This window comes from Pseudomassariella vexata, assembly GCF_002105095.1.
Source record: "Pseudomassariella vexata strain CBS 129021 chromosome Unknown BCR38scaffold_6, whole genome shotgun sequence".
Taxonomy (NCBI): domain Eukaryota; kingdom Fungi; phylum Ascomycota; class Sordariomycetes; order Amphisphaeriales; family Pseudomassariaceae; genus Pseudomassariella; species Pseudomassariella vexata.
Genome location: NW_024467961.1, coordinates 1,845,814 through 1,864,803, shown reverse-complemented (window position 1 = coordinate 1,864,803; position 18,990 = coordinate 1,845,814). Strand labels below are relative to the sequence as shown.

General features: G+C 51.1%; 3 protein-coding genes across 3 annotated transcripts; 1 reads left to right on the top strand and 2 right to left on the bottom strand.

Annotated features, from left to right (window-relative positions):
- Positions 1-3,946: 3,946 nt before the first annotated feature.
- On the top strand, positions 3,947-5,065 carry BCR38DRAFT_409010 (uncharacterized protein; the record flags this gene model as incomplete). The annotated part of the gene is made up of 1 exon (XM_040858329.1): positions 3,947-5,065. One exon carries the CDS (start codon positions 3,947-3,949, stop codon positions 5,063-5,065), a length of 1,119 nt encoding a protein of 372 aa, XP_040716446.1.
- A 432-nt stretch (positions 5,066-5,497) lies between these two features.
- On the bottom strand, positions 5,498-7,184 carry BCR38DRAFT_457487 (uncharacterized protein; the record flags this gene model as incomplete). The annotated part of the gene is made up of 2 exons (XM_040862046.1): positions 5,498-7,080; positions 7,130-7,184. 2 exons carry the CDS (start codon positions 7,182-7,184, stop codon positions 5,498-5,500), a joined length of 1,638 nt encoding a protein of 545 aa, XP_040716445.1.
- A 2,420-nt stretch (positions 7,185-9,604) lies between these two features.
- Positions 9,605-16,201, bottom strand: BCR38DRAFT_342321 (polyketide synthase; the record flags this gene model as incomplete). Its single annotated transcript, XM_040855935.1, has 3 exons — positions 9,605-15,505; positions 15,564-15,855; positions 15,909-16,201. The coding sequence occupies 3 exons, from the start codon at positions 16,199-16,201 to the stop codon at positions 9,605-9,607; spliced, it is 6,486 nt and encodes a 2,161-aa protein (XP_040716444.1).
- Between the last annotated feature and the right edge of the window lie 2,789 nt (positions 16,202-18,990).

The window sequence follows — 18,990 nt, the reverse complement described above, 5'->3', positions numbered from 1 at the left end:
AAAGGAAGGAAATGCGACGCCAGGAGGCCGAGGCTGCTGATGCAGAGTCAAAAACCGACTTGTCCTCGCAATGGAACGACCCGATGGCAGATCCAGACCAACGAAAATTTGCCAGCGATTTGAGAAACGCCAAGGCGAACATCCCCAAGCCGGATGATGGAGCAGATTGGAGGCGAGCGGCAATACCGAGAAATGAGCCCATGGGGAGGCGAACAGACATGAGCATCAAACAGCAACGGGAATCCCTCCCGGTATTTGCCTTTAGAAGCCAGCTCATCAAGGCTATTCACGATAACCAAATTCTCATTGTCGTTGGTGAGACTGGCTCCGGCAAGACTACGCAGCTCACTCAGTATCTGGATGAGGCTGGCTTCACCGAGAACGGGATGGTGGGCTGCACGCAGCCCCGTCGAGTGGCTGCTATGTCAGTCGCCAAGCGTGTCGCCGAAGAGGTCGGGTGCCCACTGGGTCAAGATGTTGGCTATACGATTCGATTCGAGGACAACACAAGCCAAGCCACAAGAATCAAATATATGACTGACGGCATGTTGCAACGAGAGATTTTACTCGATCCCGAACTTGGGCGGTACTCGGTCATTATGCTGGACGAAGCTCACGAGAGAACTATTGCCACGGACGTTCTTTTCGCACTCTTGAAAAAGACTTGCAAACGCAGACCCGATCTGAAGATTATAGTCACGTCTGCTACTTTGGATGCTGACAAGTTCTCTTCTTACTTTAATGAGTGTCCGATTTTCACGATTCCTGGCAGGACGTTCCCCGTCGAGATCCTATACTCGAGGGAGCCCGAATCCGACTATCTCGACTCTGCTCTGGTGACAGTGATGCAGATCCATTTAACGGAACCACCCGGTGACATCCTACTCTTCCTGACGGGACAGGAAGAAATCGACACCAGTTGTGAGATTTTGCACGAACGTATGAAGGTCTTGGGGCCAAACGTTCCCAATCTGAATGTTCTGCCCGTTTACTCCGCGTTGCCCAACGAGCAACAGAGTCGCATCTTCGAGCCAGCTCCCCCCGGCGAGAGGAAAGTTGTCATCGCAACGAATATTGCTGAGACATCCATTACGATTGACCACATTTACTATGTGGTTGACCCCGGCTTCGTCAAGCAGAACGCTTATGATCCGAAACTGGGAATGGATGCACTCATTGTTACCCCTATTTCCCAGGCACAAGCTAACCAAAGAGCCGGCCGTGCTGGCCGCACGGGGCCTGGAAAATGTTTTCGACTTTATACCGAGGCTGCCTTCCAGTCTGAAATGCTTCCAACCACTATACCAGAAATCCAGCGGCAGAACCTGGCGTCTACCATCCTCACACTTAAAGCAATGGGCATCAACGATTTGCTGAACTTTGACTTCATGGACCCACCACCTACGAATACCATGCTTTCAGCCCTGGAAGAACTCTACGCTCTGAGCGCGCTTGATGACGCGGGTTTGTTGACACGCCTTGGTCGCAGGATGGCAGACTTTCCTATGGAGCCGACTCTAGCGAAGGTCTTAATCGCTGCCGTGGATATGGACTGTGCGGATGAAGTGTTGAGCATTGTAGCTATGCTAAACATGCCCAACATATTTCATCGTCCCAAGGAGAAGGCACAGCAAGCTGACCAAAAGAAAGCCAAGTTCTTCGATCCGCATGGTGACCATCTGACGCTTCTCAACGTCTACAACGCCTGGAAGAACAGCGGCTTCTCCAATCCGTGGTGCTTCGAAAATTTCATTCAGGCGCGTTCCATGAAGCGCGCCGGTGAAGTCCGTAAGCAGCTCGTCCAGATCATGGCTCGTCACCGCTATCAAGTTACGTCGTGTGGCCGCCACACGCAAAAGGTGCGGCAAGCACTCTGCATGGGCTTCTTCCGCAACTCAGCGCGCAAAGATCCGCAGGAGGGCTACAAGACGTTGATCGAAGGCACACCCGTCTACCTGCATCCCAGCTCGGCGCTGTTTGGAAAACAGGCGGAATGGGTCATCTACCACACGCTGGTGCTGACCACCAAGGAGTACATGCAGTGTACCACTAGCATCGAGCCCAAGTGGCTGGTCGATGCCGCACCAACTTTCTTCAAGGTTGCCCCGACGGATCGGTTGAGCAAGAGGAAGAAGGCGGAGAGGATTCAGCCCTTGTACAATAAGTTTGCGGCTGAGGATGACTGGCGGCTGAGCGCTCAACGCAAGGTCGGGAGATCTGGTGGTGGTGGAGGTACCTGGGGCTAGACGGGGCGCTATTGTGTATTTATGGACTGTCACACATTAGCGAAATTGAAATTGACATGAAGCTTGGATAATCCCTACGATCGTATTTGATATACCTTGCCGAGAATTGGCTCTCAGCAAGGTGGAACTGTGGTCTTTCCATTGGGCACGACCGCCAACGAGCCAAAAGCTTGACAGACAAGCTGCATTGAGCAACCCAACAGGCCGAAAAGCCTAGAGCTTGGCTAGAATGAAATTTGTCATTGAAAGGGTGTGATGGTTCCTCGGCAGTTATGTTAGCAAGCGCAAGCCGCAAACATGTTGTTCACGAAGGCCCTATTCGTGATCAAGGAGCATTTGTCGACAGCATGTCATTATTGTAGTGCAGTCCACTGGCATCTTGACTTCTATCGGTATAATATTGCTGCCGGCATAGTCGACAAGTTGGTTTTGTGTCGATACGACACGAATATCCTTCTTGCTGCGTCGTGAATAAGTCAGTCCCCAAACTTATCCCTACATGAGGGCTTCGCCCAAGTATATCAACAGGAAGTACGTTGTCTTCGACCCGCGGATTGCAGGGAGTCCACGTGTTCCAGTCCAAAGAAAGTTGGCTGCCTTTTTTGCTGACTTGTACATGACATATTATCCGTTCTGCTCCGACCAATGGCAACGGCAGTCAGCCGCGTTGGACATTAACCGCGTTGGCTGCTAGCCCTATCCCTGGTGGTATGCTCTTATTCTCGCTCATTCTCGTACCCACCACCATGTTTAATGTTTTGGGTTGGCTCTCGAATAACGTCTGACTCGCTATTTCTGTTTCCTTGTGAATACCCCTGATATCTGACGTGGCCAGCAAAGACAGGACTTGACTGTGACATCCGCGGCCCCCAGCATTATATATCTAGTGTTATCACTTTTGCAATTGCCACTATGCCACAATATTCCAAACCGATGTCTGCCGTTGGCGGATACTGGTTGATATCACCCTGCCTGATTCCATTTATGGACTCTCCATGGCAGGTGTTTGCTTGTTCGGGCATATGTACAATCCCAGCAAGCATGGTATTGGCGCAGATCTATTCGAGGGTCCTTGATGCAGAATTTTCCACCATAGACAATAGCCATGCCATCTTGAACCCTTATCCGATTCGTACTCATCCCATGATGGGTTGTAAGTCAGTTGATAAACTAACGCAGTCTAACTGACACAAACCAGAAAAACATCATCTACCTGATTACACCGTACTTTAAGAACAGTGGCTCAACCCGATTGTTGTAAATATCGTGTGTTCTTGATTGATATCACGGACCATATCTCGTCATGTTTGCAGCTCATTGTCGCCGGTTTTGGCCCGATATACTTGACACTCTAACAAACTGTTGGTACAATCTCATCAACTTTTCTTTGTCCAAGAATGAACATAGCCGGGTTCTCATCTAGGTGTCTGAAGGATGAATGACCAAATGGCAGGAAACGGTTGGCCGAGTCTAGCTCTCTCATCCTGTCTGGCCAGTTGTTAGATGGGGAGTAAGCATATGATCGGGCCGTTGGAAGACTGTGTGACCAAAGAAACTGTTCTAGCTTTCTTTGTTTGCGACCAAACAAGCCTGCCAGTTGGCGTGGATAAATAGGGATTCAAGGGAGTAGTTAGTCGAGGCCTCAGTGTCGCTTTGTTCAGACGCCCATTTCACACGAAATCTGTGCTAGCCTTTCCAAAATGTCTGATGCGGTATACAACATTCAGTATGTCCGCCACGTCAAGTCCGAGTCTAACAAACCATACAATGCCAATGTACACAACATAGACCCTCCTTTGTTGTCCTGGGAGCTCGAGTCGCAATGGGCCCAGGAATCCGGCCAAGAGGGGCCGAAACAGGGGCAAGGCGAAGGCTTTGACCTGATTAGGAACCAAGTGGCCCTACACCTGGCCGACTTGGAGAACGACCTGGAAGAGCCCCCAACCCAGCTCATAGCCGTTTCTCCCCTGCTCAGAACTCTGCAGACCTGTCTTATGGGTACCCCCTATCACTTGCTCGCCAGAGGCAACCGACAAGTCCAGATCGTCATTCATCCTGTCTTGGTCGAGCAGACGTACTGGATTTCAGACAGGGTCCGACCCACCGAAGACATCAAGGCCACCATCAGTGATGCACTCGAAAACCGAGAGTACAAGCCAAAAGAGATGCCACTCACCATTAATGACCTTAACATCGACTGGGATGAACTCAACAGGCACTGGAGTGACGATGGCGTGCCGGGAGACCTCGAATACAGCAAGACACTTAAATTATGGAATGTCAAGGAGCGCTTCTGGGCGCCTGAGAACGTCATCGAACGAGGACAAGCCGCGAATAGGGCCCTGATCCGACTATGTCGTGAGCTTTGCAATGGGACCCGCGGCAAGGGGGCACAGAAGCCGGGCGACTTCACCCTAATGGTTTTCGGCCACGGGGGTTTTATCAACTTCTTAGCAGAAGAGCTCGGAAACGTTAACTCGGAAGCCGATCAGCTGAGACTGACCGACTGGAATGTGGGCGAGATCCGACGCTATGAGCTGGCGGAGGCGGACTACGGCGGAGACAACTGCTATCTGAAGGAAAACCCAGCGCGTCGAAACTGTCGCCTGAGGCTGAGAGGGGAGCCTTCGGTAGGAGACTACGATCGGTTTGCCGAGAACGAGAAGCGGGTGAAACTGAGAGGATGGCTTAAGAACCTCAAGGAAGAACTCCTCGTCGGGAAAGATGGATCGGGCGGGTATATCCCGAAGGAAGAGATGGTGAACTACCAGAATATACAGAAGGCCTACGAAGAGGAGCGGGCACATCGGGGAAAGTGATAGTCGGAGGAAGCATATGTAAGACGGAGGCTAGGAAAAGTTAAGCGAGACCCTGGATTTGCGAAAATGGGAAATATTCCTTTGGATATTGAGTCGAATATGCGATGTTCTGGATAGCGGCTTGATTTCGGAAGGGAACTTCGTCTTGGATTTACATGGGTATAGGATCGTTCGGAGATTATCCTTGGGCGTTTGGGCAGTTTTTAGCGGGAATTCGGCTTGTTGTTTTGTTAATATCGTTGAAAGCTCTACCGAATCAATCACAGGAAATGGAGGGCGAAAATCGACCGTCGGCAAGACGGCAGTAATATATACTGGTCATCTTGAAGAGCTAGCTGTGCGTTGAGAGTTCAAATCTCCTGATGTTCGGTGAAAATCGCCACCGCTGTTCGTGAATCCGTGTATTCAGTAGTCCGGATGACCAATCTGTTCCTAGTTCCACCAGAAACTGACACTGAAGCTCACACTCAAGCCCCTGACATAGTGCCACCAACCGTTCGGGATGTAGAGCGTATCTCCAGGCTCCAAGATACAATCCACGAATGGCACCTCTTTGAAAGCTTGTTGGACTCTTTCGTTCTTCTCCTGGTCGGACGCGTCTTGGTCTTGGTCTTGAGGAACATGGTCCCAGCCCTCGATGACCCCAACGTCTATCATACTTGTATTTCCCATCTCGACCCCTTCTTCCTTCCCCCGTGCGTGCATTCTCTCCGTTTCCAAAGGTGAGTATAGCCTCACGTACTTGCGTCCCACCACCTGTACGAGCAGATTGTGGTAGGGGTCATTGTGAAGTGGTGTGATGGTTCCAGGCGGACCGAACCATGCATTGAGCAGCGGCTCATCGAGCTCCGGCTGATCTATACTTCTGTCTGTGGGGTGCGGCGGCGGCGATGTGTAGCAGTAGTCTGGGATGAGAATGTCATTCCGCAAAGCAGGAAACTGCGTAAACAGCTGGTGCTGGGCAAGATACGCTATGGGTTTGTCTGGTGGCGGAGCCAAGCCGTCCTCCGTTTCTGTGATTTCGGGCTCGGAAAGCGATGGGTCGATGTAGTCTCGAAGAAATTCGCCAAATGTGATGAGTTTCTGGCCCCACCCTTCGTCGACGTAACTGCGGCCTATCTCCACGGGCACCAAGCGGCGACCATCCAAGGTCTGGGACAGTAGATATGCTGGCCTGTTCCATGGATGTGTACTGCACGCCGGCCATCCCTCGACCACATTGGTCAGAACAAGCGGCTGGGGTCCGACTTTACGATCGAGGGGGTTGTCCAGGTGCGATTGAAATGCGTAGAGCGACACGGCTTCCAAACGCTTGATTGGGTGTTTCACGGGAGGTGTGAAGGGCTCACGTGTGGAAAACACTCTGGTCGCCGTTCCCCGATCAGGAGAAACGACCCCAAGTTCCCCCTCGCCTGACCTGAGCCGTTTCTTAGGCCTTTCCATGTTGAAGCTGGCATCATCACCAGTCCCCTGCTTTGCAGCCCATGCCCGATGAAGCAATTCAAAGGCCTGGTCAATCCATTTCCTTCCTCGCTGTTGCCCCGCTCCTCCAGCCAGTATCAAAGCTAGATCGAGGACTTTGATGACTTCAGTGAGCTCATCTCGATCAGGGCCTTTAGTTTCTACTTCAACGTCTTCCCGCACGCGCGACGTCTGCTCAACGAGCAAGCAGAATTTGAGAATACTGGCGTCTGTGTAGAGTTGGCGCCAACAGTACGGCAGGTCTTTGAAAAGGAAAGCGTAGAATTTGGAGTAGGTGATAGATATGATATCTTCTAGTCGCCGCAGCACGAAGCTCTGTTTTCCTGCTGCAGTAGGGGTGTCTGGCGGATCTGCAGACTTCCTCGATTGGTACCTGTGACTGATCTGCAATGCCTGGCGGCCAAGTAGACTGACCAGGGCTGAGCCACATCCAGCCAGACCGACGTCGTGACTTTGTGAGCTTGTGCCAAGTATTTCTTCGCATTCTCGGTGGATTTGTTGCGCAGCTTCGCCACAGGCATGGAAAACACTCGCTAGTTGCAGAGACACGATTGTAGGTGTTTCATAACCTTTATGGCCCACAAAGAGTTGAGCCATTCTCCAATGAAACGCCTATAAGTTCAGCTCTTGAATACATGGGTAAGGAGGTCGCTCGGAATCCAGTCGAAGCCAAGCTGAGGAAAGCTGATCCTTCTGCGTGTTCCTCGAAGCGTTTGCGCCGCCAGACACATCAAGAAGTTCCGGCTTTTCAGATTTTCGAACGCAGCACAGTTTTAATCGTAGTGAACCAAGAGGGCAGGCTTGAGAAACCCAGAAAAGCTAGCCAAGTTATACGCTGCACTGTAACCTCTTCTATCCACCTACCGTGCGACTGTTCGTCCACCGTGGAAGAAGGAAAAAGTTGGAATCGGGTTCTTCCCATCCGTAAGTATGTACGCTGTCGGGTCGGCAGAAGTACGGCTGGCCTGTGCGGTCATCTGAAGCCAGCTGTAAGCTCAAGGGTCGAAGTAACTCCTGAAGTCTTGATATGTCTTGACCAATTCTTTCGACTCCGGAAATTATCTAGAGACAATCCGACACAAATTCGTGCTTGTATTCCACCTAACATGAATATACTCAACTGTTCTCGCTTTTTCGAAACTGACTGAACTCTTTATTGAAGGGCTGGTCGTAATCTACACGGCTGACCACCAAAGGATGTCCGCAGACATGTATATTCCGACTTCGATAACATCACTTCACTGCGAGAATTTCTTGAATGAGAAGGGGAATCGGTTGTATGAAAATCTGTAAATCGGAACTGTCAACCAGCAAGAATTCGTTGCACGTGAAGCCCCCCATGTACGCATCCATGTATTTCAACCGGTATGTACGCCCCAACTTGTCGCTCTAAGAATCTCTCTCGCCTTGGACTTTTTTCTTTCTTCTCGGAAGGGGGGCCGGGGTGTTTTTTGCACCCCATAGCTGCCTCTACTAGGTTGTTCCCATGGGAAAATTTTTGCTCTTCAAGTTAGCCTTTGTTGGTGTTTGATGCCGGAGAGACACCAACAGTATGATACTCGGTTGGATAGATCATCCAATTGACGGGCGAGGCATCAAAGATACCATCCCAATCGACCGGTCAGTCGCCGTTTTCATTGTCGAGAGGATATTTCGGTTCAGTGGTGTTAGGGGATCGCTGATTTCCTACCACGCCTCCGTTAGATAGGACGGGAGTGGCTGAGATGGTGGTGATCAGGGGCAGGCAGGGTTGCTGTCAAGCAACAAACAGTGTTTTGTAAAGGAGTTGAATAATATTTCAAGCATAAGACCACGATAAAACCCCCGATTGGGTAAAAACACGGTTTACAGCACATGCGTAGAAGCAAGACTTCCGTAATGCCGGGCCAGGCTCCTATATTCAGGAGTCGACAGGTTTTGCCGTGATCACAGAAATCGTTCCACTGTCCTCAAATTTCAGAGTAATATGGCTTGGTCTCGGAGCACTGTAGAGTTAGCACAGTTGGGTACTATGACAGTGCGCAAGGGGCCAACCCCTATTTTCTCCATTTCCAGATGTCCTCCGCATGAATACAAAATCTGTATTGGTATTGTACGGCTTTAATAATCTTCCAAGAAATAGCTCAATAATGAATCTGAATTGGCCCAGAAGCGCTTCAACTTGCTTTTGAGCATCGACTTGGGGGCAATACGGCCACGGTTCTGCCAAGAATCTCTCTAGGAGCTGTTGACTACGAGACAAGGGTAATTTGGTGTGGGAATAATGACGAGCTAGGGGGAAATGATTTGGAACAGCCAGACAATCCTATGCAGTGTAATCGACGGGCATAACCCGATTATCCCAGTTGGAATGACGATCTATTTTGTGTGATACCGGTGGCAGTAAGTGATTCATTTCATAAATCGCTCGGGAATCCTGTTATGGTGTGGCAATAACATGTGATGCACTAAAAGTGTGAAAGAAAATCCTGGAGCATTCGAGATGGGTGTAGGAAGTATGCAGAATTAAATATTTTGAATAACGCTTTTGTGATGATGGATGAGAGGCTTGATTGCCATAGGTTCCGAGAAATGGGCGTTATTGGTCCATTGAGCTGACAGAGAGGTGTTAATTTGACGAATGATGATAGAACAAGTGTAAGAGTAAACACCTCCAATATGAAACGCAAATAGAAGGTATGACAGGTTACGTGAAATTAGCATCTATCTTAACTAATCCACACGTTGATCGTGCTGAATGTTTACTCGTGTATTGATTCGTATATTGTCTAGCATAAAAATAGCTCCACTGGCCAGATATGGCATTGTCTATACCTGAAAAATCTTCCAACCTTAATCTCGGTGATGAATGCAGTGAGTGTGTAAACGCTTGTAACCCAAAGGTACCCAAAGGAACCTATTACGCAATACCCGATGTGATATTAAACCGTATCCATGCCCTTCCAACCTTACCCCATAGAGGTGCTTGATATACACATACTTAGCTCTGTACGTGTGTATAACATAACAAATGAAATGTCAAAATGGTAACCCAATGCGACCCGAATTCCAAACCAATTACACAGACATACCATCCTTCATGAACTCGCCGAGTTGTTTGGCGAGATCACCATGCATCATGGAGAAATGATTGCCGGGGAGGTGGAAAAATGTCATCTTGTTGATGTCAAGATACTCATCCCAGCGGTTGGGACCAAAATCAGTTCTGTTGTCAAGCAGGAATAGGGCATGGCCGGTGGGATATGGGTCAGGACGGGGGTCGGTGGGGAGGTGGCACACACCGTCCTCACACCAAATAGCAGTGACCTTTGGACACTTCTCCTTCGCAATGGGCTCGGCCGTATAGTTTGACAAGGCAGTAACAGACGCGGCGAAATGTGGCAGGAGCCAAGAAGGAATCTTCTTAGCGTCATTGCTGTCACCCTCGCCCAGGAGACCGATCTCAGCGAACCAAGCGTGGAGGCCGGCAGGGAGGGGCTCAATAGTAATTGGACAAGGAGCGTCAATGATAATAAGATTCGAAACTTCCTCGTTGGCCTTGGTGAGCTGATTCACGATTTCATAAGCAATGACACCGCCAGCACTCCAGCCAGCGACAGCGTAAGGGCCCTGCGGCTGTCGACGCCTCATCTCAGCAATAAACTTGGTAGCCATACCGTAGACACCACACTTATATTCCTCAGGCGTCTTCATGAAAGGCGAAAACATGCCCCAGACGGCAACGTCCTGACTGATTTCAGAAATCTCCGTGTACGAGGTGGCGCTGCCACTGCCGTCAGGGATCATGAAGAGATTGCGAGTCGCGGTGCGAGCACTGCCTTGGAGTAGAACCGAAGTAGCCTTGCGATGGGGATAATTGTCGACCGCAGTAGGCTGCACCTTGGTCGTGGCCTGCGAAGTCTTGCTCTCGCTCTTGGAAACTTTTGGAGCGACGACCTTGGAAGCAGACACCTTCTTGGGCTTATCCTCGATGCCAAGGGCGCTCTCAACATCCTTCAGTGAAGGGTTGTGGCCAAGAAGGTCGCCTGGGATATTTAGACCAGTCTTCTCGCGAAGAATGCCCAGGATAGATAAGCTCATGAGCGAGTCCATACCCAAAGCAGCCAAATCAGGGGCCGCAATAATCTCCTCAACCTCGACGCCCATTTCGACACATATCGTTTCGCGGACAATCTGCCGGAGCTCGCTCGCATTGTCACTGGTGGGGGCAGCTCCGACTTTCGTCTCAGCTTTCTCACTCTCATCATCAGGAGTGGTGACAACCGATTCGGTATCATTATCTTCATCGTCAGAAGAACCACTGGAATCGATACTCTCCTCAGCGCGGGCGGAACCAGCAGACTCGAACTTGGCGAGGAAACCCTTGAAGGCACCTACTGTAGCATATTCGTTGAAAGCATGCGAGTCCACGTCAAGATCAAGTTCCTCGCGAAGGCGACCACTTATGGTAAGGCCCATCAAAGAATCCACACCAAGATCACCAAAGGCAATGTTATCATCCAACTCATCGTGGCTAACACCAGTCTCTTTGGCAATGATGTCCATGACCTGAGCGACGACCGAATTCTTGGTGAGCTTCTTGTTGACGGCAGGGAGGTTTTGAACAGTAACCTGTTTCTTCTCCCTAGATTTCTCCTTGGCCGAAGCAAGGACTGGAGCAGCTCTGGCAGCCGGCTTGGCTGAAGGGACAGCTCGAGAAGCGGCGGCACCTTGAGGTGGAAGGACGATGTTGAGAACTTTGCGAGGAATCGCCTGGAAACGGATGTCACCGACCACGCCGATAAGATTGTCCTCATCGAAGATATAAGCATCACCAGACATCATCTTGCTACCCGTCACCTGCTGCATTCGTATGTATGATTGGTATGTCTTCGTCGCCTCCAGTCGCTCGGCAAACCGCAATGAGCCCCAACCATGGGATATGAAAACCTGGTCGCGGGAGTCGACGGCATCGGACCCGTTGACAATAAATCCAGAGATGTGGCAGACACTGTCGATCCAATAGGGCGAAGTGTGGAAGATACCATCTTCAGGACTGGTCTGGAACACGACCTTGGCAGTAGCCTCGCAAGTTTGGCTATCGAGGATAACGGACTCCATGCCCCTGTAACGGCGATCATAGTCGACAAGGGCAGCGAACAGTTTATACGCAAGACCTCGACCAATCTTTGAAACCTCACCGCGCTGCTCTGCCTTCTTGAGATAGTCGATGCGAGACTTGATCAAGTAGTTTACACGCTCGAACTCACCAAGCCATTGCTGGTTGTCGCCAAAGTAAACTTTGCAGTTCGCATGCTCAGTCTTTTGCGAACCTTCGCCAGTGGTCCAGGTCAACTGAGCAAAGCCCTCGGCCGCGTTGGCCATGACGGACATATGAAGAATTTGACTCTCAGCTTTGGTGTCGAAAATGAGCGTCTTGGGTACCTCCATGTGGCTAACATTGACACCTACATTCTCTGCCTTAGGGCGTAACAGCTGGTAGGCATATTCGCAGATGGTGATAGCCATATCAGCGTAAAGTGTGGACGGGGTCAAAGCAGTACCGTTAACGAGGTGACCTGAGCACACCTGTCTCAAGTCCTCGCGAGTCATCTCGGATTCAGTCTCAAGGTGGGCGATGTCGCCATGGACTACCTGTTTGGTAATCTTCTGCACCGTGGTAGTGGACAGCTTGGGCTTTGCAGGCTCGATCATCTTCTTATCAGCTGCGGTAATGCTACCTCGGTTCTTGGTCAGACACCAATCACCAGTGTATTGCAGCCAATAGTTCTTGAAATCAAACGAATAACTTGGCAGATCTAGGAGCCGAACGGACGAGTCGAAGTCGCGGTGAAATTCGTTCCAGTCAAAGTTGAGACCGGCGGAGTGAAGAATACAAAGAGTAGCGCTTAACGTCTTGTACGTAGCTTCATTACGGCGAAGAGTGGGCGTGGCTAACGTGGTAGCGCCAAAGGCGGCTTTCACCATATTGGCGCAGACGGGGTGAGGACCCACTTCAAGCCAGACCGTCTTCTCATCAATGATGCCAAATTGCTGAGCAGAAACCAGCCCGCCGAGGAAATTGACCGCCTCACGAGCATGGTTACGGAGGTAGGCGGGGTCAAGGGTTTCACCCTCAACCAGCTTGCCGAGAAGAGGAGAGATGATGGGAATCTTGGGACTCTCAAAGCGGACAGAGCGAGCCAAATTCTCAAACTCATCCAATATAGGCTCTACCTGAGCAGAGTGGAAGGCAAAGGGCACCTTTAATTGTGTGCACTTAAAGCCAGCGTTGCCAAGCTGCTCAGCAATTTCGGCAACCTCAGAAGAGGTGCCACTGAGAACTGTCTCGCGAGGACCGTTGACACAGGCAACATTGGTAGAGTCGGCCTTCGCACCAAGTGCCTCCTGGACGGTCTCAACCGAGCCCTGGACAGCCAACATGGCATGGGTACCAGCGGTACACTTCTCTACCAAAAGTTGGGCGCGAGCACCGACAAGGTAAATAGTGTCGCTGGCCGACAATACACCAGCCACATTGAGCGCAGCGTACTCGCCCAGGCTGTGACCAAGGACAACCCCAGGCGTAATACCCCAAGTAGCCCAGAGCTTGGCCAAAGCCATCTCGAAAGAAACCAAACCAAGTTGGACGACGACAGGAGATAATTTCTGAACCTCAAGCTCACTACCTTCAATCAGTGGCAAGAACGAGGGGAAGCCGTGAATACATGCCAACTGATCGTACTCGTCAATCGCCTGCTTGAACACATGGAAATGAGCGTATAAATCCTTGCCCAGGCCGGCATAATGCGAGCCCTGTCCAGTAAACATGAAAGCAACCTTAGGTTGCTCGGGAGAGACGGGGACAAAGTTGAATTTCAAGCGATCTTTGAGAGCCTGCTTTGCCTCAGCCAAGTCGCTCGCGGTCACGCTCATGCGCCAGTAATGCTGAATCTTGCGGGCCGTGGTGGTGTAGGCAACATCACACAAAGAGGTAGATGGGTTCTGATCCATGAATTCGATCAAATTTTCCGCATTACGAATCATGGCAGATTTGGACTTCGCAGTCACAGTGATAACGTGGACAGCGCGAGGATCAACCGTTGCTATCGGGTATCGCGGGCCGTCTTCGAGGAGTAGACCAGTATTACCACCAGCTGCGCTGAAATTGTTGACGAACACGCGGCGGGGTTTACCGTCCTTGCGGGTGAATGGTGTCTTGTGGAATGCGATGTTAACACCTCTATCACCAAGATCCTTAGGGAAGGTCTGATTGATGACATTCTTAATACCAATGTGGGGAGGAATGGCATTCTTCTGCAGCATCATCAGGACCTTGATGAGAGCGGTAACACCAGAAGCAGCCTCTCCGTGGCCAATGTTGGACTTGACGGCACCAAGATACAACGGACGGTCTGCGGAACGGTGACGATTAGCCGGCGCAAAGACATTGGTGACTGATACCATCTCAGTACCATCTCCAGCCTGAGTGCCAGTACCATGCATTTCAACATAGTCTACGTCCAAAGGATCAACACCCGCATCATCAAGGATTGACGATGACAAGATCGACTGCGTAGGGCCGTGAGGGTGAGTAATAGAGATGGCATCTGCTGAATGATTGGTCTGAGTTCCAAGTACAATAGCAAGAATGTTGTCCTTGTCTGCCATCGCATCATCCAAACGCTTAACGATAACGGAAGCACAAGCATCGGCTCGGCAGTAACCGTCAGCGTCATTGTCGAAAGTGTTGCAATTACCCTTTTTGGAGAGGAATTGACCACGGCTCAGACCGGCGAAAATATCGGAATTGGTCATGCACGACAGCCCACCAACTATGGCAGTATCGCAATCTCTTGCCCACAGGGACGAGCAAGCAACCTGAAGAGCCGCAGCGCTCGATGAGCAAGCCGTATCGATATTGAGGCTGGGACCGCTAAAACCGAAATGATAGTTGATACGGCCGGGACCGAAAGCTCGAACACCGCCGGTGATGTAGTACGTATCCACCTCCTGGGCGGCGTTGATTTCACGCCAATCATCTGAGGTCTGACCATAGAAGGTACCGATGCGGTCCAGTCGTGTGGACGGAGTCCGGTTAGGTACATAACCAGACATCTCAAGAGCCTCGTATGCGGTAGTCAAAGCCATGCGCTGCATTGGATCCGTCTGGAATGCCTCGCGGGGTGACATGTTGAAAAATCTCGGGTCGAAAAGACCAGGGTTCTCAATCCAACAGCCGTAGGGAGTGTGACTGGTGTTCACAGCTTTACCTGTGGGATCGACGTGAGTGTCGACAGGAAATCGCTCGGCCGGCACCACGCGATGGGCGTCTATACCCTTTTCCAGCAACTCCCAAAGCTTCTCGTGGCTTGCCGAGTCGGGGAATCGGCCAGCCATGCCAACAATGGCCAGCTTGCATCGGCCAGTTGACCCATGGTTACCGATGGATGAAACGTTACTTTCCCGCAAAACCTGAGGCGGTTTCCGGAGCACAACCTCCAACTTAGTTTGTGATTTCAACAAATTGGCCAGCGTGCTAGCCGCTTGGGTAGGACCGTACGGAATCACCAGTACACGAGATCCCTTAAATTCGCGTGCGTGCGTAAGGCTACCGTTAAGAGCTTTGTGAAACAGCAGAGGCTCGTTCAATATTTCATGAACGACGGCCGTGAGAAGCGACTTCGTATCCGTCTCTGTGAAGGACTTGCCCGTGACGCACGACATGATACCGCTGCGTGGCTTCGAATCTGCCAAGGCGGCAGTGACAACGGGATCGTTGAGCTTGAGGATTTCCTCGATGTTAGCGGTGCCGTGCAAGTGAGCGGCATGATACGGCCCATATACGGGAATGGCCGTCGGCCTCGATTCGAACAAATCTTTGCTGAAGAGAGATTTCAATGTGGACGGCGGGCCAGAAATGGCGATGTTGCTGGCGGACACAGCGCTAACATAAGCATGTGCAGCCTTGGGTGTTCCCTAAGTACTAGTTAGTCACAGATGTTACACAACATAAGAAATCGCAAGTGATTCTTACCTCTGTCTTGTGGAACTCTGCGAGAATGGACTGAGCCTCAGCCTCCTTGGCTCCTGGTACGACGTACGTCCAGCTCTGTGACTTTCCAGTCGAAGGACTTAGCCGTTCGGCAAGTGAGGCAACGTGGGTGCCAGTTCGGTAGGCCATCAAGACGACTTGAACGGCGATGGGGAGAAGGTACGATAGCGATGGGCTTGAAGCGATCGCCGTCGCGGCAAAGAGACCGGTGCAAAGACCGGACAGGTAGGTGTTCTCGGATTGCGTAACATCTTCATATTCCTTCTCGGATCGGCTACCACCATGTTAGCATCGTGCCGCGCTGGCTGTACAGATACGCGGATGTACTCAATGTAGTGAGCGAGTTGTGCTACACATAATAAGGCGCTGTCGATGCCTGGGTACTTGATGCTCTGAGCATGATATCTCTCGTTGAGTTGTTGGAGTGTCTTGAACACAGGAACCTTCTGTCGCTCTATTCGGGGTAGCTTATCGATCTCATCCCTCAATGCGGCGCCTGCTTGGTCGAGAAAGGTCTTGGATAGAACGCTCGGGTTCCCTGTTCTACAAAAGTCGGCGAGAAAGCTGTGTGTGTCGAGTGACTGGTCTCCAAAGAGGAGAAACGCCATCTGGTCCGCCATCGTGTGAGTGATGGATCAGGTTGGGTATCCTGGAATGTGGTGTGTTGTTGTGTGTGAAGGTGAAGAGCCTAGGCCATGAACAAGCTGTCCTGGATTTATATACATGATGAGGGATACAGGCCGGATCTAACAACCGGGGCCAAATATAACTTGGGACAAAGCTTCCGTGTGAGAGAGCTCATCGCAATACTCTGGCTAGCCGTGGGGCGATGGGACATCAGAGGGGTGTGCGTAACGATGGTACGTATGGGATGTCGTTAACTTACACGCCCTAACCCATCAACGCCATCCTTCGATGTAGTCTGGCCCGTGGTGGCAGTTGTCCGGTGCTGCTGCTTCTCGGTGACCGAAGCCTCATGAATGATGATCATGAAGTATCCATTTCGGGACAGACTTTGGCCGTTAGGCCTGCTACCCCAGCAATAGACGTGTCCGATGCGACTAAGGTCACGGCAGGGGGCCCCGAGTGACGTCTATTTCAAACCAACTGGCGCCAGGCTGTGCAGCGTCTTTGTCCGGTTCCTGACGCCATTCGTCATGCAGGTGCACCGCAATTGCAACACGGCATAGTTTTGTTATCATTCGGAGAATAGTAAATTAGACATATCGTCTACCTGCCTTCATGTCTATCTGGGGTAATGAGAACTTCCCTGGCTAGGTCACTACAACACTCCGCTGACCCGTCAAGTCAGTATGGGGAAACATCTGGCGTAAAGAGGCAACGCCCACCTGAGACTGTGCACAAAAACATCAGCGCGTCGAATGTTTTCCCTGCTGATCCTGTGCTGTCCACAAGAAGCGTCGGTGGGTCGTAGGCCGATGGGGATGTCCGCCGACAGTACCGCAGCACGGCCGCGAGCAACAGAAACGAGAAACGAATTCTTGGACTGATGTACCCACCCCGTGCGCAGGGGACCGTCGATAAAAAAAAGAATAAGGTGATATTAGACGTGAATCGTGCTGATGTCCACTGCTTGTCTCACTGAACAAAGTATGTGAGACGAGCCTCAAGCGTTGCCGCCGAGTCTGAACCCTTGGTCCTCTCACCATCTGCCCGCGCACCTTGAAGCGACCCGCAGCCCGAAACATAGCCACTCCCAGCACAGTGGATTCAATGATATACCAGAGCCAGATTTCGATTTGACGTATTGCTTTGCATAGTCCCTGCCATTGATCGAACTGGCAGCTTACATCACAACGCGAAAAGAGTGTTGAATTGGCAAATTGACTGATAGTTGGTAGCGCTTGCTGTTTGAGATGCTTCCTTCGGTTTCAGACGAAGATGTTCGATCATTGCAATCGGCGGCGGTGGTGCCTCAATTAGTCATGCTGATATGAACAGACGAGGGGGTGGCAAAGAGGTGTCAGCATAGCAAAGCACAGCGACGGGGCCGTATGCACCTCGCCAACCCAGATTATTCCCGTCAGTGAACGGTTCATGCTATCAAACAATGGATCTAAAATGCAGGTAGGAGGCCATGGCCATGCGTGCAGTGGACTATCTTTGTCGACTTCGCGACTAAGCGCAATTCGCTTGCCGCGTCGTGTCTTGCGGAGGGCTCACCTGCCCGCTGCTCGAGGGGATGGGAAAACGAGGGAAATGCTTCATGCGGGACCTCGGGAGCTACGCTTGTTTGGGGCCTCCAAATGGCGCGTCGGTATTGAGTGGTCGTGTTCTGGGCCGTTGACACCGATGGCGCTTCTCTATCATGTTGGTGATGAACGATCATGGTTTTGCTGGGCGAGGACGGGCAAGCGTATCTCCGAAAGAGGGCCCCCGCGCTGCCGCCTAGCCGGCGCTATTGAACGTGCTAAAATCTCCTGGGAAAGCCTCATTGACTCGCGCGTTCGACATAGTGTTCCACACAACAATTTATTCTCCTTAATGGCTCGAATGAAGCTTCTCTCGATCCCTAGTCTTATCGTACTGAAAGCAGAAGGCCCCCTTGGTTCACAAAAATAAACTTCGACTCCTGGTCCTCGCAGACTCCCGCATTTCAAGCGCCGTATAGTAGCGCGCTGAGTATGCTTGGCTCTTCATCCCGCCGAGAAACAAGCTCACGCTTGAACAACTTGCAACCCAACAGACTAGGCTTAGGAAAGCCAAATTCCATAGCGTCAGGAACGAAATTTCATTTTGGCCACAACCCTCTCGATATGATTTTGCCTTGATTCGAAGCTAATTATTCCCGAATACCTATTAATGGCCTTGACCAAGGTTGCGCCTGGCAGCGAGTGTCAAAAGTAAGCTGCAAGTACTTAGTATTCTCACCCTGGACTTCTCCCGATCCGACGAACACTGCACAAGTTATCCTTTGCAAATTAGAATCGGAGTCTGATAAGTCAGACAAAGGCAAAGCCACAGCAGCCGGTCAGCCGTTGCATCCTTCTGAATCCATTTGACGCCCATCTGAGTGGAGGGTATATCAAGTCTCTCACCAAGGATTCTCATCAAGCTACCCCCTATTTCTATACACAATGCAATGCGTACCTTCAGGCCAATTGGGGCTCTGGCTTGCCCATTTTCAAACACATGTTCTATCGTACGTTTCTCACTCTGGCGGAGTTCCTATCGCCTTTCCCCTTGCACCTCTCCCACATCAGAGTTCAGTCCTTTCATCCCTTCTAGGTGAGGGTGACGCTTTGAACAAAGGACCAATGCAATAGCGCGACACATGATGCAGTTGCTCACAGGCACCGAGGTCACGGTACAGCAGCCCTGCAGGACGTGCCAGACGGACATCCGGTAACGCACAGCAGAAATCGCCTGCTGTAGATCGAGGCTAGAT